At 37.6% G+C, this 26,919-nt stretch overlaps 6 protein-coding genes across 6 annotated transcripts; 1 reads left to right on the forward strand and 5 right to left on the reverse strand.

Moving 5' to 3' along the window:
- Positions 1–461: 461 nt before the first annotated feature.
- LOC108840642 (expansin-like B1) lies at positions 462–2,064 on the reverse strand. The gene is made up of 4 exons (XM_018613472.2): positions 1,859–2,064; positions 1,437–1,546; positions 1,030–1,341; positions 462–845 (listed from the first exon to the last, which is right to left on the reverse strand). Exons 1-4 carry the CDS (start codon positions 1,989–1,991, stop codon positions 648–650), a joined length of 753 nt encoding a protein of 250 aa, XP_018468974.2. The 5' UTR covers positions 1,992–2,064; the 3' UTR covers positions 462–647.
- A 2,128-nt stretch (positions 2,065–4,192) lies between these two features.
- LOC108818668 (ATP-dependent Clp protease proteolytic subunit-related protein 4, chloroplastic) lies at positions 4,193–7,389 on the reverse strand. Its single transcript, XM_018591589.2, has 8 exons — positions 7,062–7,389; positions 6,345–6,548; positions 6,160–6,215; positions 5,814–5,940; positions 5,612–5,689; positions 5,287–5,400; positions 5,095–5,205; positions 4,193–4,400 (listed from the first exon to the last, which is right to left on the reverse strand). The coding sequence occupies exons 1-7, from the start codon at positions 7,332–7,334 to the stop codon at positions 5,134–5,136; spliced, it is 924 nt and encodes a 307-aa protein (XP_018447091.2). The 5' UTR covers positions 7,335–7,389; the 3' UTR covers positions 4,193–4,400; positions 5,095–5,133.
- Positions 7,390–11,395: 4,006 nt separating this feature from the next.
- On the reverse strand, positions 11,396–13,028 carry LOC108843634 (protein FIP2). Its single transcript, XM_018616867.2, has one exon. It carries the CDS (start codon positions 12,836–12,838, stop codon positions 11,576–11,578), a length of 1,263 nt encoding a protein of 420 aa, XP_018472369.2. The 5' UTR covers positions 12,839–13,028; the 3' UTR covers positions 11,396–11,575.
- A 141-nt stretch (positions 13,029–13,169) lies between these two features.
- Positions 13,170–15,629, reverse strand: LOC108823240 (uncharacterized). The gene is made up of 5 exons (XM_018596447.2): positions 14,837–15,629; positions 14,516–14,614; positions 14,273–14,317; positions 14,046–14,183; positions 13,170–13,659 (listed from the first exon to the last, which is right to left on the reverse strand). Exons 1-5 carry the CDS (start codon positions 15,236–15,238, stop codon positions 13,306–13,308), a joined length of 1,038 nt encoding a protein of 345 aa, XP_018451949.2. The 5' UTR covers positions 15,239–15,629; the 3' UTR covers positions 13,170–13,305.
- Positions 15,630–21,213: 5,584 nt separating this feature from the next.
- Positions 21,214–23,780, forward strand: LOC108843407 (phosphatidylinositol 4-phosphate 5-kinase 4). The gene is made up of 3 exons (XM_018616600.2): positions 21,214–22,401; positions 22,778–23,036; positions 23,146–23,780. The coding sequence occupies exons 1-3, from the start codon at positions 21,329–21,331 to the stop codon at positions 23,314–23,316; spliced, it is 1,503 nt and encodes a 500-aa protein (XP_018472102.1). The 5' UTR covers positions 21,214–21,328; the 3' UTR covers positions 23,317–23,780.
- An 850-nt stretch (positions 23,781–24,630) lies between these two features.
- On the reverse strand, positions 24,631–26,864 carry LOC108818751 (beta-amylase 3, chloroplastic). The gene is made up of 4 exons (XM_018591684.2): positions 26,222–26,864; positions 25,916–26,126; positions 25,711–25,821; positions 24,631–25,611 (listed from the first exon to the last, which is right to left on the reverse strand). Exons 1-4 carry the CDS (start codon positions 26,737–26,739, stop codon positions 24,814–24,816), a joined length of 1,638 nt encoding a protein of 545 aa, XP_018447186.2. The 5' UTR covers positions 26,740–26,864; the 3' UTR covers positions 24,631–24,813.
- Between the last annotated feature and the right edge of the window lie 55 nt (positions 26,865–26,919).

Here is a 26,919-nt window from a genome sequence, read left to right on the forward strand (position 1 = left end):
TCGTTAATAGGCTTGGCATTCGTAATCAAATTCGGAGTGAAAACAAACATGAACGTTTGAAAGCCGATTTAGTTGAAAATATATGGCAAAAATTTGGTAATCTAGATGAATAATCTTTCTATGAATTCTTATTGTAATAAATAAAAAATTTATTAAATAATTTTTTTTAAAAAAAATAAAAAATATATTATTTTATTCTTAAGAACCTCATATTCAGGTTCACTAATGGAACCGCAAAAAAATACAGGTTTTTCACTATTCACGGTCCCACCAAAAAAATATTAAAAAATCCATGTGAACCCCAAAGGGGGTTCACTAATGGAGATGCTCTTATGTTCTCTAATTCAGTTTTCCACTGTGATACGGTTATTTCCGGTATTTTGCGAGGTCTACGACTGACCTTGATGTATCACAAGAATACACGAACTTTTAGTTATTTGTTACTATATGATTATTCCGTAAATCAAAACCTTACAAATCATGATAATCTTAGACACAATACATGATACTTATATAAATCTAGATCGATGACTATCCCTATTCTAGAGGGCATTATTTAAATAGGTATATAGCCACTACACATGAGAAACCATGTATTATATATAAACACACTGGAGAAAGAGATAGAGAAGAGCAGCCAAAGGGAATCAAGTAAGTAGAATGTTGGAGTTATAGGTGGCTCCGGCGGTCCAGTCGGCTGGAATAGCGTTTGGCGATTGGACCCAATTGATACCGGCGCTACCATAGACTAAAAACCTCAAAGTGAGAGTGCCTCTTGGAGGATTCTGCAAATCGTGAACCGCTCCAAACACTCTTCTCATACGTCGCCACTCTTTGCAATCCTCCTGAATCATATATCAATTTTTCAAAATTCCTCATAAAACATCAAACCCTTTGCTTACAACTATCTTTTTAGTCATAACAAATAAATTGTCTTAACACTGAGCGTTGTAGAATACATAATGTTTAAGTTCAGACAAAGTGTTAGAACTAGAGCTAAAAGGTGCATTGTATCTTTGATCCATTTACCTGCCAGGCTTCAACGGCGAGGATGTCGTTGGCACCACCAACGTACAAGATAAGGACGGCAAGATAATGAGGATTGTAGCTTTTCTCATGGACCTTATACACCAGATTGTATCCTTCATACTTACAAGGGACCCTCTGGTACTCGACGTCTACCACACCAAATGAATAGAGCTGATCCTCTGTGCCGGGCCTCGCCATACGTCCGTAGGCCTTAGGGCTAAAGACGAAGTCCGTGCCATGTCCTTCTCCGTAGTCCGTTGCCACTACGTATACTCCTTCCTCGCTGCAGTGCGGAGGTATTTTGCACCTCACCTTTTAATAATTAATGATATTAGTTTAGTTGATAGTGTAGTTTTACTATAGCATACTGTTATTGATAAAATATTAGATTAGATAATGTATAAAACCTGGTAACAAGCACCACAGCCAGTTCCATTGTTCCATAGTCTCGATGAAACACCACTCACTTCGCCATTATTTATATCTCTTCCAAATTCTTCATACCCACATGCTCCTCCTGTATAATCAGTAATTATTCATATTATCATCAATATTTTTTTTTTACCAAACGGATTCTTGAAAAATCTAATTAATTACTAAATGTAATGTCATATAACTTAATGGAATCATTGTCATATATATATAACTTAAGAGTTTGGATAAATCTATACATATATGATAAATAAAATTATTAGTAATAATTAATCAAGCTTGCTAATATTTGACTATTGAGTTGTTCATTTTAATTTAGCTTTTACCAAACATGCTTAAAATACTAGAAAAAAATGAAATGATAAAGGTACAAAATATATAAGAAAAGAATACGTACGAGGGTTTCCTTTGCAATCGGGGCTGCCATAGTAAGTAGCTCTAGAGCTTACAAAATCATCAGATGAACAAAGGAGAGGCAAAAGGACAATCACTTGAACAAGCAGAAGAAGCAAGACGTTATACGTCTTCATATCGTTATTTGTAATTGCACGATTATTTTAACAAGTGATTTGGGAAGATAGGTATGTGTTACAGAAGATGTGTGAAGATGGAGAAGTTTAACAGCGTATTTATAGTTGAATGTAAGGGTGTTTATTGTAATATTATAAGTATTTGATCGAGCATCGACTGTTTTTTTCTTTCCACTTGGCAAAAATTTATCTCAAATTTACATTAGCTAATATATAAAGCGTAGTTGCATTACCCGATTTGATAGTTTAGCTTGACAGGCTCAAATGTATTGAATAAAATGTTCAGATCATACGTCTTCTGCCAATACGGCAAAACACAATGGTGGGGTTATATCTTTTGGGGTCTATTAATTGTTAAAGAAGGATTGGTTGTGCCTCCAAAACGAGAAGTTCATGACACCTAATAGTTAAAAGATTTGACTTACGATACGTTGTTTGGTGTAATCAATGAACGAAGTCAATAGAATATCAAGCTTGCTATTTTTTGGACTCACAAAGTTTTCATTATTTTCACTACTAGCATGTTAGTGATATAATTAAGATTGTGTAATATCAACAAAAAGAATATCTGATTAAATACATGGCTTAGCAAGTTGTAACCAATGTTTAGAAGAAAACACAAGGGGGCTGGAATGATTTGGAAGAATCTCAGTTCACATCCTCCCAAATTGAACTTGCCATTGGAGAAATTTGGAATGATCTAAGAAATTTGGAATAATCTAAGAAATATGACTGGTTTAGGTCACTATCACAATTCTTTTTCTCATCTGCTGGAATGTTGATCAGGTGAATCAAACTCTTTATCTAGAGTATCTTCGAGTTTGATCGGCCGGTTGTGTTACCAATGAACTTGCTTTTAACCTACCACTGCATCGATATATATATGACAAACCAAAAGATACTTTATATAATTCATAAATTGACCAAGACATTTCAGGCAATATGTATGATCATTGATGTCCAAATTAAGATAAACACACAACGTAAGTACCCTGTCTCTGTATATCATAATTTTGCAGTGATCTAATAAGAGAACATATGGGTGGTGGCTTGGTAGGTTGTTGGCAGCAGCCGTGATCTTTATTTAAATAAAATAATAATGTAAGAGTAGTAGAAGAGAAAGACAAAAAGGATACGCTTAAGTCTTAATACAGAGAATTCATGTTGAACCCTTTTTGTTGTTGGTTTGGTTGTAATCCATTTATAATATTTTTAGTCACCTACCTTCCTAGAAATATTCTCTTTGTCAGCAATTATATATTATTCTCGTGAAAGAGAGAATCGATTCATGGAAAGTTTATATACATTCATCATTGCTAACACAATTACTCTTTGGGCTACACACAAATTTTCTTGCCTCGGTGACTCGGTCGTTAGCTAACCAATTTTTCGCAAGACCCCTACTATTGAAACTTTTCTACAGCCCTTCTCCGTTAAAATGAAAAGGTTACCGTTTAAAAACTCTAAACTTGTCACTAAACTATAGTGGCTCAAAGCTTTCTGAACCTTCCCCGCAATTTTTTAAACAAACATTTAAGAACAAAAGTATATTTTCAAAAGAAACTTAATATAAATATTTATATTATTTAAATTATAAAACTATTTATAAAAATACAATGTACTTTAGATGGTTAGTGGTTATGTTGGATCAAATTTATATTATTATTGTCAAAGTCCGGTTGAGTAATAGGTGCTAAGAGTGGAACCGTCCTGAACCCATAATATTAGAAGTCTAGTTTTTTATAAAAATATATTTTAAAAGATCGTAAAAGTGTAACTAACATTTGATGTGGAATGGATTTCTTGATTAGGCAATGTGATACTCGAACCTTACAATTGGTTCTGTTTTAGATCACTCTTTAGCCTTTTTTTTCTCTCGTCTGCTCACTGATCACTCCAGAAAAAAACACAGAAAATTCATTTCGATATGATTCAAATGCGGACCCACACTAATTTGCTAAATTCTTGCGCCGGTTGATTTCGAATTCGTTGGCACGTAAGGTACGGATGACGTCACTAAAACAGTTGACACGTTGAGTCCAATAAAGGAAAGAAACAAAACATTGCGTGTTTGTGACATATGTGAGCTTTTATAGGAAAAGGGCTTACAGAATGGTATTGGTGAGTTTGTGCATGTCATTGGTCATTAATGTATCCATCAAATTCAATAACGGTACACACACGTACTAATGAAAAATAGATACTAGTAATGAAATTGATTCATTTGAAATGTTTGAAACAAAGTGAAGATACACCGATTCTGTTTCTAGGCATTCACAAGCCTACACATATGGGTTTGTTCTGTTCAAATAACCCTAAAATTGCAGTACTACAAGTAATGTTTTCAACACTTTTTTTTTACTTCGGTTCTGTGTCGATGTCCCCTTGATCGACGGTCAAATCACCAACCTAAAACCAGAGCAACATGATGACAAGGTCATAATAAAGCAAGTCTTAAAAAGGAGAAGCCAATAGAATTACAAGTAGAGTAAGACTACTTTGTCACCAATATCTATCAATGCTAAATGTTAATATGCAAATGATTAAAGCAGGTACATGGGTCTTAGATTAGTAACTTGTTTAAGACAGCAAATGATATATGAGTTCTAGTGTTTGAAAGAGCATGGATCCTTGGACATGTGTCGGTCATCGAATCATCAATAGTGAAGTTTGTTATAATGGGCAATGAAAATGATATCACTAGAAGAAAATGGGTCCTATGAGAGCAACAAAAGACGAAGATGGGAACTAACTATTAGAACTAAAGAGGAAGCAAAACTAGAAGACTCGAGGCCACTATACGCACTTACATTACCAAATATATGTCCCCGTGTGTGTATTCGTTTGCTTGAATGCTTAAGTAATGATCAGACACCATTTGTGGGGTGTAAAAAGTATACGAGCTTTTACAGGTGTTCCTCTTTATTAGTAAATGCTCCTAACTATGGTCCAACATTGACATAACGAAAGTAGCTCATGATTCCATAATATGCTGGAAGTGTAAGCTTTACGCTTTGTTACACAAGTTTAAAGTCTAAAAAACCATTTCATCATCATTACACTCGATATGCAGAACGAAAGAGAGAAAGTTTTCAGCATTTACCTGTTAATCACGGGAGATTTAAGAAGACGATTCTGACATTTAGATGAGTTGTGCCTTTTTAAGGTCGGACACAACTCCTCTGTCTTGGCTGCTCCTTTCGTTGTAAACCACCTGCAAACGGATAACAGGAAGAGAATGACTAACTCTGCAGAAGATAACCAGTCTATGTTACTCATATGTCACTTAGCGTACCTTATCAATGATTCCATACTCAACAGCCTCACTGGGACTAAAATATTTAGGGCGTTTCATGTCAGCTTCAATCTGCTCCGGCGATTTACCAATATGCTTTGAATACAGCTTGACCTTGAGCATAACATTACATTAAACATAAACACGTGTAAGAATATCAGTTAAGTTTGAAGGTAAAAGTGAAGAGTAAAGGCAAGATAATGCGGACATAATTTTAGTTTCGCTAGTAACTGCATAAGTTATTCCCCGCATGTTAAACTTATCACAAGGGTCCGCAACTGATTTTCATCTATGTGAGTTCATAAAAAAAAGTTGATCTTCTTACCATTTCTGTCTTTATGTGCCTGATTTCTTTCCTTGCAATTTCAACATCGGTTGCTTGTCCTTGGAATCGAGCAATGGGCTACAATGTTCATCAAACAATAGAAAATGAGTAACAGACGCATATGAATCATTAAGCCTAACTTTCTTCAAATCAGGAAGGAACAGTCGCCAGTTTGAATCTAAAAGAAAAGATCAGGAAGAACCTGTTTTATCATTATAGTTGATGAGGGCAATGCAGAACGATTTCCTTTAGCACCAGCAGTCAGAAGCAAAGCAGCTTCACCCCAAGCATTCCCAACACAAAGAGTAAAGATTGGTGGTTTGACATACCTAAAGTCAAAGATAACATAAGAGGTGTTCTTGCATGAATATATAAGTTCAGTTTCCCCCAAAAAATAATAAGTCAAGAAAATTTAAGATGCAAATCTTCTTCAACTGAAGTTTCGGTTACTTGGAAAGCAGTTCAATGATTAGCGTTTAGTCATAGATTCTTGTAAGAAAGAGATACGAGAATGACGTGAATAAAGAAGAGGGATAAGGATTACTAACCCCATGACATCATAAATTGCAAAAGCCTCAGTATCATAGCCCAACTTCTCACCATTCTGATATGTAAGAAAATAAATTACCATAAAACATAAGATTAGGTGATGAATTATAGACCTCTAAATCATTTCAAATTCACTATTCAGTATGCGTTCTCAAGTATAGCGAAGTTTCTAATGGACGCCTACCTTGGTCGTCCCTGTAGAGTTTATGTAGAGGTAAATAGGCTTTTCCTCGTCTTCATACTGAAGGTAAAGAAACTCCGCGAGTATCAACTCAGTGACTGAAGGCACAAGAGACATTCCCAAATATACAATCCGGTTTTTGAACAGATAAGATGCCAGATCCGGAGGAGGTTGTTCGTGTGCACTTCCTTTCGAAAAAGGTATAACCTGTTGACGGAAAGAAGCAAGCACACACACGCACACTCAGAAATTAATCAAATAAAAGTTGCACACTAACTGCAATAGATACGGCAAACACACAATTTGTGAGATCAACATAGCATTATCCAAATTCCTTATTGACAGCCAAATGATTCATATCAAAAGGATTTGCCATAAAGATCATAGCAACTGATGCATATGCAAGTGGCACAGACACAATTAATTGAAACCTCTGCTGAATAATGAACTTCTTTCTCATTGGTAGCACGGTTCATGCTTCATAATCAACCCTCTATCTAAACATGTAGCGTCTGTCTTCGATCAATCAAACAAACGAAAGGCATGAACACTCTTCACAGAGTGAGCTATAGTTGCCTATATCTACTCTCTCTCTCTAATCTATTGGTTCGCCAGACAATTCAATTTCTGAATCAGCTACAGCCACGAAAACCTCGATAACGATAACAGTGTAGAGCTTTGCTAATCGAGAAACGATGCAATATGTATAAATTCGAGTACCATGGTGACAACACCGCGCTTAGGCTTGGAGCTAGACATATTCAACGGATTAAGCGATTCGGAACGAAGCTTGGCGCCGCAGAAGTCACTAGAGATGCTTCCTCCGGTATACGGGGAGAGTAAGCCGTTCGAGAGGGCCGAAGCTCTGAGAGAAGAAGAAGACGAAGAGCATCTCACTTTAGATCTCAGGTTACGTGTTGGAGACGGGATTATCGCGGAGGAACGAGCTCGGAGCGTTGTGAAGCTCGTCGCAGTCGCTGCTGCTACCTCCATTTTTCGTTTGGTTGCAGAGAGAGAGTCGAGTGAGACCCCGAAACGATAACAGACGATTACGTGTCGAATCGGGCTACCTAATAGTATAAATGGGCTATACACATTCAAACAATAGGCCCAATAGTTTCGGCTTTTGAAGCAATTAAAACATGATCATTCCTGAATTATACCATTAATGAATATTTTAAATTTTCCAAAAATGTCTTTAAATGATATGAACAAACTAAAAAATTCATTAATGACATTATGGTCTTTCTATTTTATGAGCCTATTTCAACATTTAAATTTTCCAAAAATGTTGTTATCTGAAAAATATTTTTTTAATTTAAAAGTTAAAAAAAAAATTTAGTTAATAATATTATTATTTACTAGGTATTTTCCTGCACCATGTGCAGTAAAATTGTTTTCAAAATTTAATTTATATTTAAAATAAGGTTTATTAAATATTATAGATTTTATTATTTTTACTGATATTTAAATATAGATTTTATATATTTAAATATTAAATTAAAATAAAATGATTTTTTATTTAAAAATATATTGTATAGTTATCAAAAAATTTGAACTAACAATATTTATAGAATCTGTAGATATATAAGAATCTAATGATTTTACGATTATAAATCAAATTTTTTTAAAAAATGTAGCAATTTTTAAAAATTTAGTAATATAAATTGTATAATTATAGAAAATAAAATAAAATATAACTTCGAAATTTTAATGTTATATATGAATATATTTATTTTAGAGATGATTTATGCGATATTACCATATTTAAAGAAGTTTACCAAAATAAATATCAATATTAAATGTAAAATATGAGTTATTACCATATTCTAAAAAGTTTATCAACAATATAAATCAACATTAAATGAAATAATCCATGTCATATTTTTCGGAAGCCATGTCATCAATTTTAGTAGCCATGTCATATTTTTTTTTGTGAAGCTGATTGTAGAGAGGAAATGTGGCAATACAAATTGTATAATTATAAAAAAATAAAATAAAATATAATTTCGAAATTTTAATGTTATATATGAATATATTTATTTTAGAGATGATGTATGCGATATTACTATATTTAAAGAAGTTTACCAAAAATAAATATCAATATTAAATGTAAGGTATGAGTTATTACCATATTCTAAAAAGTTTACCAAAAATATAAATCAACATTATTCATGTCATATTTTTCGGAAACCATGTCATCAATTTTAGTAGCCATGTCATATTTTTTTTTGTGAAACTGATTGTAGAGAGGACATGTGGCAATACAAATTGTATAATTATAGAAAATAAAATAAAATATAATTTCGAAATTTTAATGTTATATATGAATATATTTATTTTAGAGATGATGTATGCGATATTACCATATTTAAAGAAGTTTACCAAAAATAAATATCAATATTAAATGTAAGGTATGAGTTATTACCATATTCTAAAAAGTTTACCAAAAATATAAATCAACATTAAATGAAATAATCCATGTCATATTTTTCGGAAGCCATGTCATCAATTGTAGTAGCCATGTCATATTTTTTTTGTGAAACTGATTGTAGAGATGACATGTGGCAAAATCACTTCTCAAATATAGTCTAGGGGATATGTTATATTAGATTATAAATTAATATTTTCAAAATATAAAGATAATTCTTATATATATATATATTATGTTATTATCTGAAAATAATGTCTTTGTTACCCTTAATGATTTTGTATATAATTTATTATATGATTAAAAACGAATTTTAAGTTAATAATATTATTATTTAATTATGTTGTTATCCGAAAATAATATATTTTTTTTAATTTAAAAGTTAAAAACGAATTTTAAGTTAATAATATTATTATTTATATGTTATATTAGATTATAAATTAATATTTTAAAAAATATAAAGATAATTCTTATATATATTATGTTGTCATCTGAAAATAATATTTTTTAATTTAAAAGTTAAAAACGAATTTTAAGTTAATAATATTATATTTATATGTTATATTACATTATAAATTAGTATTGTAAAAATAAAAATAATAATTCTTATATAATATTGACAAAAATAATTCTTATATATTGTGCTGTATCTGAAAATAATTTGTTCAGTTTAAAAGTTAAAAACAAAATTTAAGTTAATAATATTATATTTATATATTATACTAGATTATAAATTAATATTTTCAGAAATAAAAAGATAATTCTTATATATTTTATTGTTATCTGAAAAATTATCTTTTAATTATAAAAGTTAAAAATTAAGATATAAAACAATTTACAATTAAATATTCAATCAAAAACATTTGTATAAATATATTTTCTAAAATATTTCAAGTATATGAGTGTTTTAAAAATTCTAACACAATAATAAATATATATTTTTATCAAAAATTTTGATCATATATAAAAGTTTGATGTTTAATTTACATTTTTTAAAAACATAAACAATACTTATTATGATGATTTTTTGAATTAATAAATATACACCAATAATTATTTGAAAAACAATTATGTCCGCAAAGTTTTATATTAATTTAATAGAATAATTTAATTTTATATTTTTAAATGTACTAAAATAAAAACGTTTTGTAAACTAGATTAAAAATCTATATTTTTGCGTTTTAAAAAATCTAGTTGCCTCTTAAGGGTATCTCCAACCCCACTCCATATTTTACTCCAAAATTGAAAATGGAGTTGGAAATGGAGTGGAAAATGGAGTGATGACCAAAACATAAAAGCATTACTCCATTTATAGAGTAATGTTTTTATTTTTTGGTCATCACTCCATTTTCCACTCCATTTCCAACTCCATTCTCAATTTTGGAGTAAATTACGGAGTAGGATCGGAGATGCTCTAATAAACAACACATTCTTGGAGATGAATTTTAGTGGTTGGTAGAGAAACTTCAGAGTATTTACTTTTCAATATAGCTTATTGTCAGTTTTATTATTTCAAGTGTGTTATGATAAAATGCTCTCTGCCAAAGTCATTCCTATTTAAGAGACATTTGATTCTAATAAAGACCATCTTGTCAAATGATCAGTAAATGAGTTGTCGTTTTCCATCTAGTCAAAGGATCAGTAAATGAGCTGTCGTTTTCTCTAATAGTCTTCTGCTGAGAATTTCGGTTTCTTGGAACTACCTTGTTTGTAAAGATTCATAGTGATAAATCTAAAAGGCTTGTTTACAAAAAAAAAATCTAAAAGGCTTTCTCTCCGTTTGCTCTCTTAACCCATCCCAGTAAGACCTTAAATGCCTCAAACTGGTGGTTCTTCACAGCAATGAATTGTTTTCATCGCTGTGAAGAACCACCAATTTGAGGCATTTAAGGTCTTAGTGGGGTGGGTTAACAGAGCAAACAGGGAGGAAGTCTTGGAGTGGAAGGATGAAGATGGTAACATAGTCTTGCGTATTGCTGCACTGACTAATCAACTTGAGGTAAACGTTCTTTTATATACAAAAACAAAGAGTTAGACTAGTAGCTAAAAGTTTGAGCTCACCTAACAAAGATCCTAACTCACCTAGAGATAGTTCAAGTCTAGTTAGGAGAAGTTGTTCTCCAAAAAAGAGTTAAATTACCGTCTGGATCTCACCTTTCTCTAGTATCATCACTGTTGTGTTGGAACTGGCAATTATCACTCTGGTACTTGCTTGGAGGTACTTAACTTAAGAGAGCTTGCTTTCTTCGATTGTGTTCTTTGTGAAAGTTCTTGGGTTTTTTTTTCTTGGCATACAAGCGGAGTTAAATGTGCTTGATTTTACAGGTCATGAAGTTGTTACATGGAAGCGTGAAAGTAAAAGCGAAAAACTTAAGACCGCCAATGGATATACTCCAAACTCACCAATCTCCTCTTTTACCTGAAACAACTAGTAGCCTATTCCACAGTGCTAAAGAAAGACTAGTTTCTGGTGCCACAACTCTTGCGAGGTACTACTTTAGTTCACGTCATGAGCTTTCATGATGGAAACGTGAAGAGATCAAAAATGATATTCAGCTCTGCTTCCAGATTGTTTCCCTGTAACTTCAGTGTCTAAAGTTATTGTACAAAGTACCCTACGATTAAACAGAAATGTTTACTTACTATATATGTTATCAAAAATGCCAAACAATGAAAACCTCAAAGAGTCAATACACAATAAAACTCAACTGCAGTTTCTGTTCCTAGTAACTGGACTTGGTACTACACTCAAAAACAATTACGATCATATTATTAAAACAACATACGAACCCATAGTTCGAAACTACGAACCGGGCCTCCTCGCGTTTGTGCTCTTTTTCTCACTCAACGCTTCAGCAAACGCGCCAATAATCTGCTGCTGAGACTCCAGCATCATCTGGCAATGCTTCAGCTCCATCTCCATCCTCGTCTTCTCCATCTCCCTCATCATCTCCATCTTCGAATTCTCCACCCTCACGAACATCTCCGTCAACATCTTCACCGAAGACACAACTTCATCAATCGGGTCAGCAGACTCAACATCTGCTACAGCATTCATCTGCTCGTGCTTGAACCTAGAAGACGAACCATACCCATTAGACACAACACCCGTGTTATTCCCCCGGGGATAGCTCCCGTCCTTTCTCCCATAACCATTGGCTCGCGACGAGCTCCTACCGTGCTGAATCCTCGGGCTGAACCCTTCATCAAACTCATCATCATAATCCATCTCCGGAGAGAAATTGGCTTCCGGCTTACCAAAGCTCTTAGCTTTATTAAACCCATGAGAGGCGAAACTCCGATCGCCAAAGGACTTCAACGGGAACCCACCACCAAATTCGCCAGAGGAAGGCTTCCCATGTGATGAACCCTTGAGCCTACCTGACTTAGGCACTAACACAATCTCTTCATCAGAATCAGCATCGAAGTCAGCACCACCACTACTAACCTTAGGGTTCCCATTGTATCTCCTCTTCAACCCAAACCCACCACCTCCCGAATCGTGATCCGAATCGAAACCACCACCACCGTACATCTTCATCTGACTCTTTGACCTAGATCTAACCCCAAACCCATCGAATTTCCCAGACCTCTTCGACCTAACCCTAAATCCATCCAAACCGTTACTCTCCTCGTCGTTATCCGGATCCGGATCGTACGGTTCCGCGGCGGTCGGGGTAACCGGCGCGAACTCCATCGCGTCCAGCACGGGGAACAGATCCCACGAGGAGGAGAACTTGCCTGGCCGGTTGAGAGACCGCTGCTTCTCGCCGCGGTAGCGCTTCCGGAGCTTCTCGATCTTGTGCCGGCACTGGATCGCCGACTTCGCCGGACCTCCGAGGGTGTGGAGAGAGGAAACAGCGGCGGCGACGTCGTCCCAATCGGCCGCGCGGAGGTTCCCGCGGCGGAGGGCGAACCACTTGTCTTTGTAGGCGTTGACGAGCGCCGCGGTCTCCTCGTCGTTCCAGCACGGAGGCGGGACTCTCCTCGTCGTGGCGGTCGCGACGGTGACGGCGGTGGAGGGATCGACGGCCGTGGCGACGGGAGATCCATCGGGGGTTGACATGGCGGCGGAGAGGAAGAGATTAGGGATAGTGGGGGGAGCGGTGGGGTTAGGGATAATAAAGAGGCGGAGGAGAGGCGTAGGTTAGAAAAGTTAGGAGAGGAGGTGGCCGGTTAAAAGAGTTGTACTAAAGTGCGCCGTGGAGTGGTGACGTGTGCGCACCCGACTCACCTTCTCCACCTCCGCCGCATACGTTTATCAGACCCTATTTACCGGTTAAGCATAAATAAACCAATGGTTTAGTTTCAATATATTGTTTGATACTTTTTAATTTATTCAATTTGTATTAGTTTGGCTCCAGTTAATGTTTCCGAATTTGGAAAATTTGGAAATATAGTAGTAACCATAAACTTCCATTTAAATGCAAAAAAAAAAAATCTCAGTTTTTTTTACGTAGCATCACTATTTTATGCACAATTAGAAAAGAAAAGTTAAACAATACTATTCTGAGTTGATTTTTCCATTGTTCTTCACGAACCGGGTTCTGCTTGTTCTTGGCCCGACTTCATTCTCCGTACGGTCAACGACACTGGTTTCTCCAGGACAGAGACATTAACGCTGCTCCAGACATCGGCTATTGTTGGTAAACCTGCAATCCTCTCAGCAACGTCCATGTCCTCTGGTAAAACAGATCCGAATACAGTGTAAGATTGCTTCCACTCGTGGTGGTTCGCTAGACTGATGAAAAATTCTGGTCCTGAGCCGACCCATGCAACAGAGCCACGAGTTATGGTTGGGCAGTGCTCGGTTGGGATGGGCGTGAAGATGTTTCCCTCGGGCTGGAGTATGCCTTGAATCATGGCGTATGGTGGACCATAGCGAGCCTGCAAGGAACATGGTGAAAGGCTGAGACTTCTAATAACATGCAAAATCTCTGTTCGTGTAGAGAATAGAAAATGTGCAGAAAAAGGTATGAACAAAGCTAAAACGAAAAATGAACCGGCAAAAGCAATTAAACACTAAAGTGCTAGAAACTCATTTGATCTTTAATATAAAAGATGCACATACTCTAAGAAGAAAGGTGTGCACTCAGATGAATCAAAAAGCTAAAGAATCTATAAAACTGACAGAAATCATATGCATAACACATTGGGTCAAAATTTCTATCGAATTGGGGATCTGAGATCATAACACCAGAATCAATATTTATACTATGTGAACAGAGCCTAGCTGTGATACTTAAAAGGCAAATCTGTGAAAGGTATCTTACATTGGTTACATGATTGCCTTCTGAGTCCCAATATGATCCACGGTTCTCTGCCCGATGAAACTGGCAGCCTGCGCAGTGGCGCAGAGTTAACAAACTAAGAATGTAGTACACTGAGTGAGGAGCGCACTCAGGGTGAAGCTGCAACAAAATTTAAACATCCAAGTCAAATCTGGAACTTTCCCATTAAGAACACACAAAAAAAAAGACATTAAAACTAAGATACTTACTTTGACATGAAGTACACCGTGTTCTGTCTCAAAACCAACAATGCCCTAACAGAAGCAAAAAGCAGCTAATCAGTGAATCCGAGAAACATAGCGAACACTATTTGCTTTAATGATAAGAAAAGAAGCAGAGGAGTTATCATCACAGCAAAATCAGAGAGGCATAAGGTGTCAATTGTCAAAGTCATTTTTCAGTTTTAGCGGATAAACGGAGGTAATTTTTGCAGACATGATATATAAGACTACCTGGCCTTGTCCGAAAATAAGCCCAGATGTCCACATAACTTTCTGCCCACCTTCCTGTCGATCAGGCACCAATACATCTTTCTGCTTCTTCAACCAACACTGCGCAGAGAAGAAACAAAACAAACACACACACAGAAACTTATCGATGGCAAGGTTCATTTGAGCATATCTCAAACACTAAACACACATTAGAGTCACTTAAGTTTCATCTTCTTTTTTTCTTTGGTGATAGAAGCATTTTATCGAACACTTAGGCGGCAAGATCTACAGAAGTAAATCAAGGACAATTCGATTCGATCAACAAAGGATAAGAAGACTCACCTCTCCAAACTTGGGCCCGCAAGCCTCTTTGTTTCCACAGAACACCCATGTATCGCACAAGAAAGGCCCATCGTCACCGCTGCGCATAGCTTTACACGCCTTGCAACATTCACCCGGCGAATCAAACTTGAAATCCGTCCCCCACTTCACCGCCGGACCCCACAGCTCCAGGTTTGCGACTCCGCCGCAACACCCGCCGCCGCCATCTACACCCCCGCGATCTCGCGTGTCCGTGAACCGGACGGCGGAATCGTCGAGCGTATGATCCTGGTGGGGACGGGGACGGGGACGGAGAATGTTGAAGAAGACGGCGTAGACGACGAGACACGAGATCAGACCGATGAAAAGGAGAGCGGTGGCGGTGAAACGACCACGACCGCCGTCGTTTAATCGGCGGGGCATCGCCGGAGAGTCCGATGATTAGTCGACACGTGTGACGTGGATGTGAAAGCGAAAGGAATTGAGAAGTGAAGTTTCATGTGAAAATACGAAAAGGACTCTATGAATGAATAATAACGAAGAGAGAGAGAGAAAGAGGAGAGATGATTGGTGAGTCAACTCGCGCGGCTTCTGATCTTATAGATGCTTTGTTATGTTGTGCTCTTTGGGAAGTTTTCCTCATTCGACGTTGATATTGAAGTAACCAGAAAACGCTGCCGTTTTAGCAATCCACATTCCACATATCGGTTGTTCGGTATGACTTGGGCAGCATACGAGAGAGATCATTGTGTTCTGTCCGAAGTTAAGCAAAGCTGTTTGGTCCGGAAGAATTTAATTACTACGTTGCGGAATTTGACAGACGCAGCGAATTTAATATGTCAGCCTACCTTATATAGAAGAATGACCGAGAAGTGAGAAGGCAATAGAACGCTTTGGCTGACCGTAAAGGCACACAAGAAGTAGGCCCCTTACTTTGTGACAGCCTTCATAAATCATAACAACTTTGTCCATATATACAATCCAACGTGACCAGAGCAAGTCGGTTCATATTCGGCCCACTAACAATCCAAACCAACTAATCTCTATTAGTAAGATCAAAGAACCTAAACACTTGGGGATCTCTTTTTTCTCATTAGCTTTTCGGAAATATCTTCATTTCCGTAAACATAATATTTAAGCGTTGGAGAATCATGTAATGTTTTTTCCTACATCCAATCATGAGGTTTATATATGATTTAAGCGTTGGAGAATCATTGGGAGGACATGCTCTTGCTCTCTCATTGTTCAGGTGTTTCTGCAGTGGTGTTGTTTTTTCATGTTTTCTTGTTCTCGGGTGCTTTCAATACACAAAGGATTTGCCACGGGACAGAACCGTTAATCTACTCAAACAACAACTAATTTTGATTTCTTCAGAAACAAGAGCATCTTATTTGGATTGCTAAACGTACCCAAACTGTCATGAGATATAATGTACTGCAATAGTAATGTAATGTACAGATAACTATTTCATTCAACTAGTCACGTATTAGCCATGGTTTGTCCACATCAATATGGTCAAATGGTAAGCTAAACTTGGAAATGTACTATAACATTTATTCGGAAGTTAAGTTTTCTTTAAAACAAAAATGACAACTATGTTAAAAATTTGGAGTTAGGTTTTAGCCCATGTAATTTACACTGCGGTTATTTTTTACATTAGTCAGATAATATTTCAAATTCAAATGACATGGTGCGATAGTCATTCAAAAAAACATAATTCACACTATAGGACTATGTATGGGATCAGCTTATAAATAATATTGGATTATGTCAAATAAAAAACTAACAACTTGTTCATTTTTGTGGTTATCTTTTGTGGTTATCTTTTAAAATCTAAAGAATCATAATTAAAAACAGCAAAAGCGCGTTAGGAACACGCGCGTCTCCCTTTTTTTCTCTCGCGGCGAACCTCAAGTCTTCGTTTTCTCTGCATCAAATCGACGGCACAACCGTCGACTCTGGCCTCCGTCGACTTTCCAGACTCGACTGAAGCCTCTTTCTCTCCCCAGCTCAAAGATCCAATGTCTCTTCCACCGACGGATTTAATTGACCAACTCCGCCACGAGATCCATGAAGAAGCTCCTCCTCCGGCCATCATTCTTCCTCCTGCCTCTGGGCCTGTCAGTGTCGCTCCTGCCAGTGTTGTTAACACTGTAGAAGAAGCGGGTGATAACGAGATTGGTGAAGAAGCAGCTGATGAGCATGAGACTGATGAAGAAGCGGGTGATGACGATTCAGATGAAGGTCCCACCTTTGTTCCCTCCTTGGGTGCGTGGTCAAAGCCACTTCATTTCACGCCACCACCGACTCCACCGGAACCTGCAACTCCAAGGTTCCAAGTTACAGAGAGGCTACAAAGTCAAATAGATTCATTCTGGCCGTCCATTGGTGAAGCTATTGTCAACGGTCCCAAGAAGAAGGGTCATGTGATGTTTCCTAAGAAATCAGTGACGCAAATGCCGGTAGATAAAATCCCACCTCCGGCTCTCAAGGAAGATGGTAGCCTTCGGTTTCCATGGGCTGCCCGAATGAACCAATCTTCTAGAAACTTGTTTCGTGCCACTGAGCCGACATACCGACTTGATGGAACTCCTCAAGTGACAATCCCCTCTAAGGTACTTAAGCTAGGACCTGAGAATAAGGAAGAATATGTTGTAGGACAGTTTCATAGGTGTTCTAGCCCGCCTGGAGGTCTTATTCATGCAGTGTTGAATAGGTTATGGGGTCGAGAATGTAGGATATCCTGCCGGAAGTTGGGGGACTCTTCGTTTTTGTTCCATATCCCTCATGAAAATACTCGTAAATGGGTTATCCAGCGAGGTGTGTGGCATGTTGATGATTGTCTTCTCTTTGTGTCTCCTTGGAATCCGGTAACCTCTTTCAAAATCCCGGAGATCTCTACCTTACCAGTGTGGGTCAACCTCAAGAATATCCCAGATTCATGTTTTTCTAGGTTAGGCATTAGTCACATAGCATCGGGTTTGGGAGAACCAATGCTTACGCACAAGCCTCGCTTAGATCCAGCAAATATGGGAGAAGCAAAAATTTTAGTTGAAGTTGAGCTAGATAAGCCATTTCCGAAGCTAATTGCGCTTGATGACAAGCAAGGCAATATCTTTTTAGTAGAGGTAGAGTATTCTTGGATTCCTAGTGCTTGTGATAGATGTGGAGCACTTGGCCATAAAGAGAAAAGGTGTCTAGTACCTCCTAAACCTCATGATTCTGTTCCTGTTACTAAGGAACCTCAGGTTACAAACGATGAGATTCCAGTGGTGAATATCGTTCATTTGGCACAGAATTCTTTTAGTACACTTATGGAAAATTTGGAGCCATGTTCGGCCTCGCTCTCTACCCAACAGGCACTTAACACTCCAGAAAAGTCTTTGACCACTACACCTTCCGAGGTTGCAGCTGTCACTCCCTTTACAGATTCGCATGAGGTACATTCTACTTCTTGCTCAGAGATTGATGTCACTATCCCTATGTTAGCAGCTACAAATGTTGCTCCCTCTCATTCACCTATTATGGAAGATATTCCATCACAATCTATCATTGTGGAAGAACCTGGTTTTTCTGCAAATGAGCATCAAATTGACCCTACCACTCCTCCCACCCACAATCAACAACAATTCTATAGAGAGTCGGAGATTCCGGTTACTTATGGAAAAGGAGCTGGTTTTGATGTGGTTGGAGAGTCTTCTGGTTATAACTTAACTAGAGGTGGAAGGGAAATTAAACCAACACAAAAATTTCAAGATATGGAATGGACAAATGTTAGTGGAAGAGGTAAAAGAGGTCGTCGCGGCCGAGGGAACCACAACCACTAGTTAGTGTCTTTCTATTTCTGTCTTTCTAGGATTCAATTGTGAATCTTTCTCTAGAGTTCTTTAATTCTATGCTTGTTGCAAACTTTTCCAAACTTATGAGTTAAAACTCATACTTGTATTTTCTTATGCATTTTAATTGAAAGCTCTTTTTCAAAAAAAAAAAAAAAAAAAAAAAAAAAAAAAAAAAACTGGCTGATTGAGTCACATATTGATAAGGAGGTATTATGATCACTTATATATGCTACAGAGTACAGTTATAACCTCTTACTTGATAACTCAAATATTTTTAACTTATCATTAGTGTACGTTGCATTTGCATTGGTCTGCCCCAAATTTTATATTAGCCACATATATTTATAATCTTATCTAGTCGTTTTACTTTGTTACTTTTTTGCATCATTAGAAATCTAGATTTTTATATCTATTTTGCAAGGCTCTGTCTGCATATAGATAACAATTATCTTTTTTTTTGGGGGCAAAGATAACAATTATCTATCTACACTGGAATGATGCGTTTGGGAGCCCATAGAAAAGGATAGAGACATGCACTTTTGGATGAATCTGAATATATATATTTTGAAAGTCAAGTTGCCTAAACTTATCCCTCCACTCATTGGATCGGTTTCGGACGGTGTCGTTTCTATCATCTCGAGGCATTTGTTTATAGCCGCTTTATTGGTGACACGTGGCCGCTTTATTAGCAGCTCAAACAATCAGGTGACACATCTTTCCTCTTATCATCTTGTTATTTACAGGACTATCCCTGTGGCTAATCTTCCTTTACTTGCACTGGAAGAAAAAGAGTTATCAAAGTAAACGGCTAATCTATGACGAATCTAATTAAGCCATGACACAGAGTTAAATATTTTTGATTGAATTGATGACTTTTTCTCTTCTTTCAAAACTACTTGTTAATTGCCATTTTTTCTGTATTATTAATTCAGATCTTTTAAGTCTTGAATTCATACTTTAGAGTTTGATGTTTATTAAGGTCATCGGTGGACTTTTTTTAAGTTTAGGTACGAGTCTATGAGTACGGTTATATTTAAAAAAAATTGAACAAAGGTTTTTCAATTGAGTTGTTAATTTTTAATGATTAAGAGCCTTTTTATTTTTATAATAAGATTAAAAAATTCTTTTTTTTACAAAGTAAATTGGAAGATGCCATTGACCTTACTTCTTGGATTTATCCTAATGTTTTTAATCTCTATAAAACACATAACATAACTTCTGATGACACAAACGGATCTACTTCTTAATTTAAAGAAATATATGCAATTTTTTGTTCTTTATTGGGGATATAAACTATAATAAGATATAAACTAAAAGCCAATTGCCCTGCGACAAATCCAAATATCACCAAGCTGCATACGCTTGGGGCCTTGGCAGTGAAGGTCTATTGAGACCTAAGGCGAGTTTCAAAATCGGAGCCTTTAACATTGTTAATATAGTTGAAAAAAATAAAATACTGTAAACAAAGTTAGTCTAATAGATTGTATCACCAAAAACTGAATTAAAAAAAAGAGATGGTGCCAACTAAAGAAAATGTGATAATGAGCAATATCAGTCATTGATAATTTTTTTTTTAAAGATTGTTTGACAAAGAACTAGTGTGTGGATGTAATGTAATTAAAATGATATTTATTAATCCAGAAAACTTAATCCCTTCTGGTCCAAGATTTAAATGTTTTCGTATCGGTCTACAATCTAATTTTTTTTCATAGAAACTTTTATTGAAAAGTAAAATAAAACCCAAAAGAATAAACACCAACATGGAAAACAAGTTCTCGGAAATAGAACAAAAAATAATTTGTTACCACATGCTCTCGCATTTTAGGGGCCCTTAAATTGAATATATAGATAGGGGCTTGTGGTGAATGCCTTTCTAAACATACAGTATGCACGGCTCTGGGCCTTGGGCAGCAAGATGTCAAAATTTAGTATTATATTTTATTGTTAAGGTCAATATTAGAATGACTGAATGGAAATACAATTCTATTTAAAACTTTACTAGTCACAAATATACCAAATCACCATAGGGTACTTATGCAAATTTTATTGACATCCTGTTACTAATAGATTTTTGTGTGTTATGTTTGATTATCATGCACCAAAAGTTGGCAAAAAAAAACATGAAAATGGTGATGTAGGTTACAGTAATGGCATACACGTAGAAGTAAACAAGTCAAATTCCTTGTATTAGTCACAATTCAACAAACCATCTAGATCATTTTTATTGCCACTTTTACAAGTCATTGACATATTAATGGATGACCTAAAATAGTCTTCAAAAAAGAGAGAATTAATTCACCAACCTGAATCCTAAACTTATATGCACGGCATAAATGTTTGAACATTGAATCTCTAAGCATTTAATTATAACGCTTAAAAAAAAGAGAGTCATCTGGTATCTTATCAGAATAATACTGTATGATTAGTGACGTGAGGGATTTAACTAATCACATACAAAAACAAAACTTAATTATCAAGTGGGGACGAATGGCAAAAATGTAAATAAACAGAAACGCGTGGGACTTTATTTAACGAAGCCCCTCTTTACCTTAGCTTCAAAACAGAGATCCTCCTTTCCTTCTTCATCATCATCATTTCGCGTCTCTTTGATCAGAGAAACCCTAATTTCTTAAGAACCCTAAATCACAATCTTCCTTCCAGATTCTGTATGTAAATGCATCTAAAGAATTCAACAGTAGCAGAACGGCGGTTCATCGGAAAAGAAGCCGCCAGTTATCCACCTTCCTCCGATTTGGATCCGAAACCAAAGATTAAGCATCACCGTCCCTTTCAAGTACCCGAAACTCTAACCCCAGAGAAACCCGCATACCGAGCAGACCCTTACAATCAATCGCAACCCCCTCCTAGCCATCATCATCTCTCCGTCGAAATCCCAGATTCATCCTCTCCGCATAAGAGGCCCGCGGCGGCGGCGGCGGCTCAATCTTCTCATCCGTTTCGCAGCAACGACCGTGGAAGAAGCTTGGGTCTTTTGTCGTTTCTCTCATCGTCTCTTCCGTCGAATCAGAAGCTGCTCCGTCAAGTCATCCGAGTTCGTTTGATATGTTTCCACCTCCGTTTCCTGCTCCTCCTCTCCGTCCCTCCTCTCTACATCTTCTTCCTCTTGATCAGTTTCCGAGTCCTCCTCCTCTTCCTCTTCTCCATCATCGCTTTCTCCTTCATCCTCTCGATCTCTCTCAAGTTCGCTCTCCCTCACTTGCCCTCGATTCGTCTCTTCATCGCTCGATTGCTCTCCCTCAGCCCTACCAGATCCTCTTCCTCCTTATCCTCTTCCTCCTCCTCTCAGGAGAGGACGAAACAGGTTGTTTGGTCGATCGGGTCGAAGCCTGTGACGGAGAATAATAAGAAGACTAACTCCGGCTCTTGGGTTCAGAAGTACAGCTCCGGTGACGTGTACGAGGGAGAGTTTCTTAGGGGGAAGTGTTCGGGGAGTGGTGTTTATTACTACTCGATGAAGGGGAAGTACGAAGGGGATTGGGTTGATGGGAAGTATGATGGATTTGGAGTGGAGACGTGGGCTAAAGGAAGTAGGTACAGAGGTCAGTACAGGCAAGGGATGAGACATGGAACTGGAATCTATAGGTTTTATACGGGGGATGTGTATGCTGGTGAGTGGTCTAATGGACAGAGCCATGGGTGTGGTGTGTATACCTCTGAGGATGGTAGTCGGTTTGTTGGAGAGTTCAAATGGGGTGTCAAACATGGTCTTGGTCATTACCATTTTAGGTAAGATATCTATCAGTTCTTATGTTTGTTTGTTTGTTAGCTATGTGCATTGTCTAGTTGTATTGGCTCGAACACTGCTTAGTCATTTGAATTTGTAGAAACGGTTGAGCTTTTTGGGTATAAGGGTGAACCTTTTTAGCCACATGTTATTGATGTCCATGTCTATGTTGCTAGCGGGGACGTTCTAAAAGTATATTGCTTTCAATCATGAGTTCTTGATGGATTGTTAGGCGTCCCTCACCTCTCTTGTGGGCATCAAGTTGTAAGGCTTATTTGTTGCTGACTTTGAGTGTAGATCGTAATTCAATTGCATCATCTTCCCTTCTTTAGTGATTGCATATCTGACTTGAAAGCCCCATGTCCCTTATTATTACAGAAATGGTGATACATATGCTGGAGAGTACTTTGCAGACAGGATGCATGGTTTTGGAGTGTATCTATTTGCAAACGGACATCGGTATGAAGGAGCTTGGCATGAGGGTAGAAGGCAAGGGCTTGGTATGTACACATTCAGGAACGGTGAGACACAGGCAGGGCATTGGGAAAACGGTGTTCTCAGCTGTCCTACCGAGCAGACCACCCGCCCTGGTTCATCGTTTTCAATCAGTCACTCCAAGGTTCTAGACACTGTCCAGGTACCCGCCTATAATCATCTTATGTTGGAAGAATTTGTATTTTTTCACAATGTATCCAGTAATTGGAGTTCTAAACCCTTTTATCTCTTATTCTCTCTTGTATAAACAGCAAGCGAGGAAAGCAGCAGAGAAAGCACGTGAAGTTGTGAAAGTGGAAGAGAGAGTGAACAGGGCAGTGATGGTCGCAAACCGAGCAGCTAACGCTGCTAGAGTTGCTGCTACAAAGGCTGTTCAAACCCAAACATATTACAGTAGCGGCGGCGGTGATGATCCCGTGTGAGTAGTTACTGTGGCAAAAGCTTTTTGACATAGTCCGCAACCATGAATCTTACCTCGAACTTCTTGGATGACACGAGAGAAAGAAAGAGATAGAGAGACGTCTTAGAGAAGACACTCAAAAATTGCATCTACCGTTGAGATTTTTCGTGAAGAAGGTGAACCCCCACTTGGAACCAATGTCGAGATCTCAAATAAGTAAATAAATATAGCAGATCTGGGCTACGGAGCAAGAAGCTATAAAGGTTTTCCCTCCCACTTCTTGTAAACTTGTTTGAAAAGCAAAGGCTGGTTGGTTTATAAACTGTACATAGAGGTTGTTGAAGAGTAAGCAATGTGTGTTAACAATAGTTCGTTGTAACCCAATCTAAGAGAAGTAACAAAACATTGTCTTCTTGTTACAAAACGTGTGGAAATAACTTCTCTTCCTACTATAGATTATTTTCAATAGAAAATGACCATTGAGTATCCAGATTTGAATCAGCTTGTGAAACCCCAATATAGTAATCTGACCGATATTATAGATATGAACTTATATCCTGAATAAAACTGACAGGTATTATGTGAACTGATCCCCAAATTCTGTTTTCTTTTATATTGTATACACAAGTAAACCCACATTGATTGATTGAGATAACATTGTAAGAGACAAAAAAGATGCACAGTGTTTGAGATTTTACACTCTCATCTCTATTCTTTTATTTTCTATAATGTACCACGCTGTAAATGTACCTAAGTGGGTGAGAAATTACACTAGAGAATCCAGAATCCTCCTTCAACCTTGTGAATGATCTTACTTCTGACAAAACCCACATAAAGGTCATTTCCTGAGGTGTTAACCAAAGATCTCTGTAACCCACCCTAAGCGAAGCAACAAAACATATCTAACGTGTGAAAACAACAACTCTTCCTAGTAACATTTCTTTCAATAGAAAAGTTAACATGAAAATTCAGATATAGATCAACTTGACAAGATAATATACAATGAACTGACAGAAGATTATATAGATAATAAATATGGGTCAATGACAAGGTTCAATTACAAGTAGAACTGAACGGAACAACAGAAGAAAGCGAAACAGGCAAATAACTTAAAGTATGCTTAGACCTCTAGCAATCTAAAGCGAGAACAAGAGAAGAAACCAAAAAAAACGATGCTGCCATCTGAAGGTCTTACGATTTCCAGAATGTTGATAATAATCTGGTCTGAGATATTGTTGGGCACACCATTTTGTCCTTCTTAATTCAAAGTATGAAAATTTTACCAGACAGTTCAGTTGACAATAAATGCATATTATATGATATGAAAGAGTTTGAAGATTGAAAATTTCATATCATACACAGACAGTCATATAAGTACATCCATCTTCCTTTTGCCCAAATATAGAAAGTGTGCACATTCTAAAGCTTTTAACACTATATATACTCTGAGATTTTTTCACATCTCTATTGTTTATTATTCATACTATATATATATGCACCTATGTGGGGTGGGAAATTTTTACACAAGAAAAGCTTCCTCAGAGATCCTCCTGCTTCTTCTCACAAATCCAACATAAAGGTCACTTCCTGTTGTGTCTTCTTCAGAGAGCTGCCTCCCCCTCCCATCACCACCTTCCTTCATCATCTTCACAAACTCCACCAACTGCTGCCAGTTCTGCCCCTCGAACAACCTCTTGTTCATCCTCAGGTACGTAAACGCCGTCAACCCGTTCCCCGAACCCGACCTATTCGTCGCGACCACCTGTCCGAACGCCCCCGAGTCGTATCTCTCCAGCGCGTTCTCCCCCGCCAGCTCTGTTCCCGCCCGCCTCGTCGCGCTCTGCACCTGCCTAACCAGCCCTTCAGGCGAGCAGTTCGCGTGCTCCGGCTGCTCCCCGTCCTTCATCTCCATGCACGTGAAGTTGAGCACGACGCCGCCGTGCTTGTTGAACATCTTGGCTATAGGGAGATACCCGTCGTGGTTCCTCGTGTTGTAGTATCCAGCGGTTAGCTCCGCGGCGTGTGATCTCGTGTTGTAGTGCCAGTGGATTCCCGCTACTTTGCCTGATAGCTTGGCTCCTGTTCCTTGAAAAACTCCTTTCGCCGAAGCTAGGAGCTTGTCTCCGTGCTCAAGCAGCTTCCCTGAGTACCATTCCATGAAGAACTTTCCGTACTCGCTGTTCCATGTCCCGTCTCTCCTGAAAAACTCGGTGTCTTCCGGGAGGTTCTTGTACTCTCCGGCGTCGTGTGGTCCACTTGTTCCCCAGTTACTCTTCCCGACTGATTCAGCATATGCTTGAAGGGACGATCTCATATACTGCATATCAAGAAAGTATAATTAATGATCTTAGAACAAGTGTTTGTATTGTTTTATTACTTTGTGTAATGTTCTTATCATGTCATGTCTTAACAGTACCTTGTCATAGCATTGGAACTCGCCGATTCCAGGAAACCTCCATGTCCCATTGCTCTCAGGGTATGAAGGGTATCTAAGTTCTCCACAAGGTCCCATACCCACTTGAATCTCCTGTAATTAACATGAATAAATGATTGATACAAATATGATTAGCAAAGTACATATTTCTCATGTGTTATATGAAGTTGGTTTATGATCTGCTTACCGCAATAACTCCTCCTATGTAGTGATCAAATCTTTCACGGAAGCTTCTCATGAAATCTGAGTAGACTTGGATAGGTGTTCTTCCTCTTAGGACAGGGAGAGAGTCACATCCCAAGGAGATATACTCAGGGTTCCTTCTTCCAGATTTGTCTGTGTAGACAAGATCAGGGTTCTTACTGATCTCTTCAAGCACCCACGGAGGCAAGGGAATACTATATATTTTATGAAGAGACAAACCATTAGCTAAAGCTAGAAATAAAGAGACTAAAGATCTTACTTACTTACTAAAGTTGAATTTTCATTTTACCTGCAAGAGTCTCCAACGTTTCCTCCACATTGATGGAAAGACATAACAACCTGGAGCTTGAGACCGTGCTTTTGAACCATCTGTATAAGCTCGGCATAGCCTTCCCAGTTATACTTCATTGGTCCATCTTTCTCCACCAGTCCCCACCAAGCATCAACCATTACGCCTTCCACGCCAGCTCCTTTTAGAGCCATCAGACTAGCGTTCATGGCTCTCGGTTTGTTCAAGTGCCCTGACATTGTCACCGTGTCCAGCGGTAACATGACGAAAACAGGGACGCTGGAGTCGTTCTTGGGATGTGGGTAAGAGAGAACGTGGAGCTTCTCCCATCTTTGAGTGGCTTCTTCCCCTTCTTCTGGTTTGAACTTCATTTCCTTAACCGAGCTCTTTGCTTGGAACTGATATTTTTGTGGCTTCATTTTGGCAAATGACATGTTGGAGGAACTTTCATGGTTTCTTGAGCTTTTGGTATCTTTACGTTTGATTAGATAAATTGAGGAATTTAGTGTTAACTCCATAGTTTTCTTTCTCTCTGTTCTGTTGAGAAAATGAGCAGAGAGAGAGAGATTAGAAATGTTGGTGTGTTTGAGAGAAGATGATGATTGTGTGTTTGAGAGATGATGATGAGGCTTGTGTTTGCATTTTATAAAGAAAACTGATTGGCTGTGATTTTAAGGACAATATTTGACAAAAGTGGA

Source organism: Raphanus sativus, chromosome 2 (genome assembly GCF_000801105.2).
Source record: "Raphanus sativus cultivar WK10039 chromosome 2, ASM80110v3, whole genome shotgun sequence".
NCBI classification, from domain to species: Eukaryota; Viridiplantae; Streptophyta; class Magnoliopsida; order Brassicales; family Brassicaceae; genus Raphanus; species Raphanus sativus.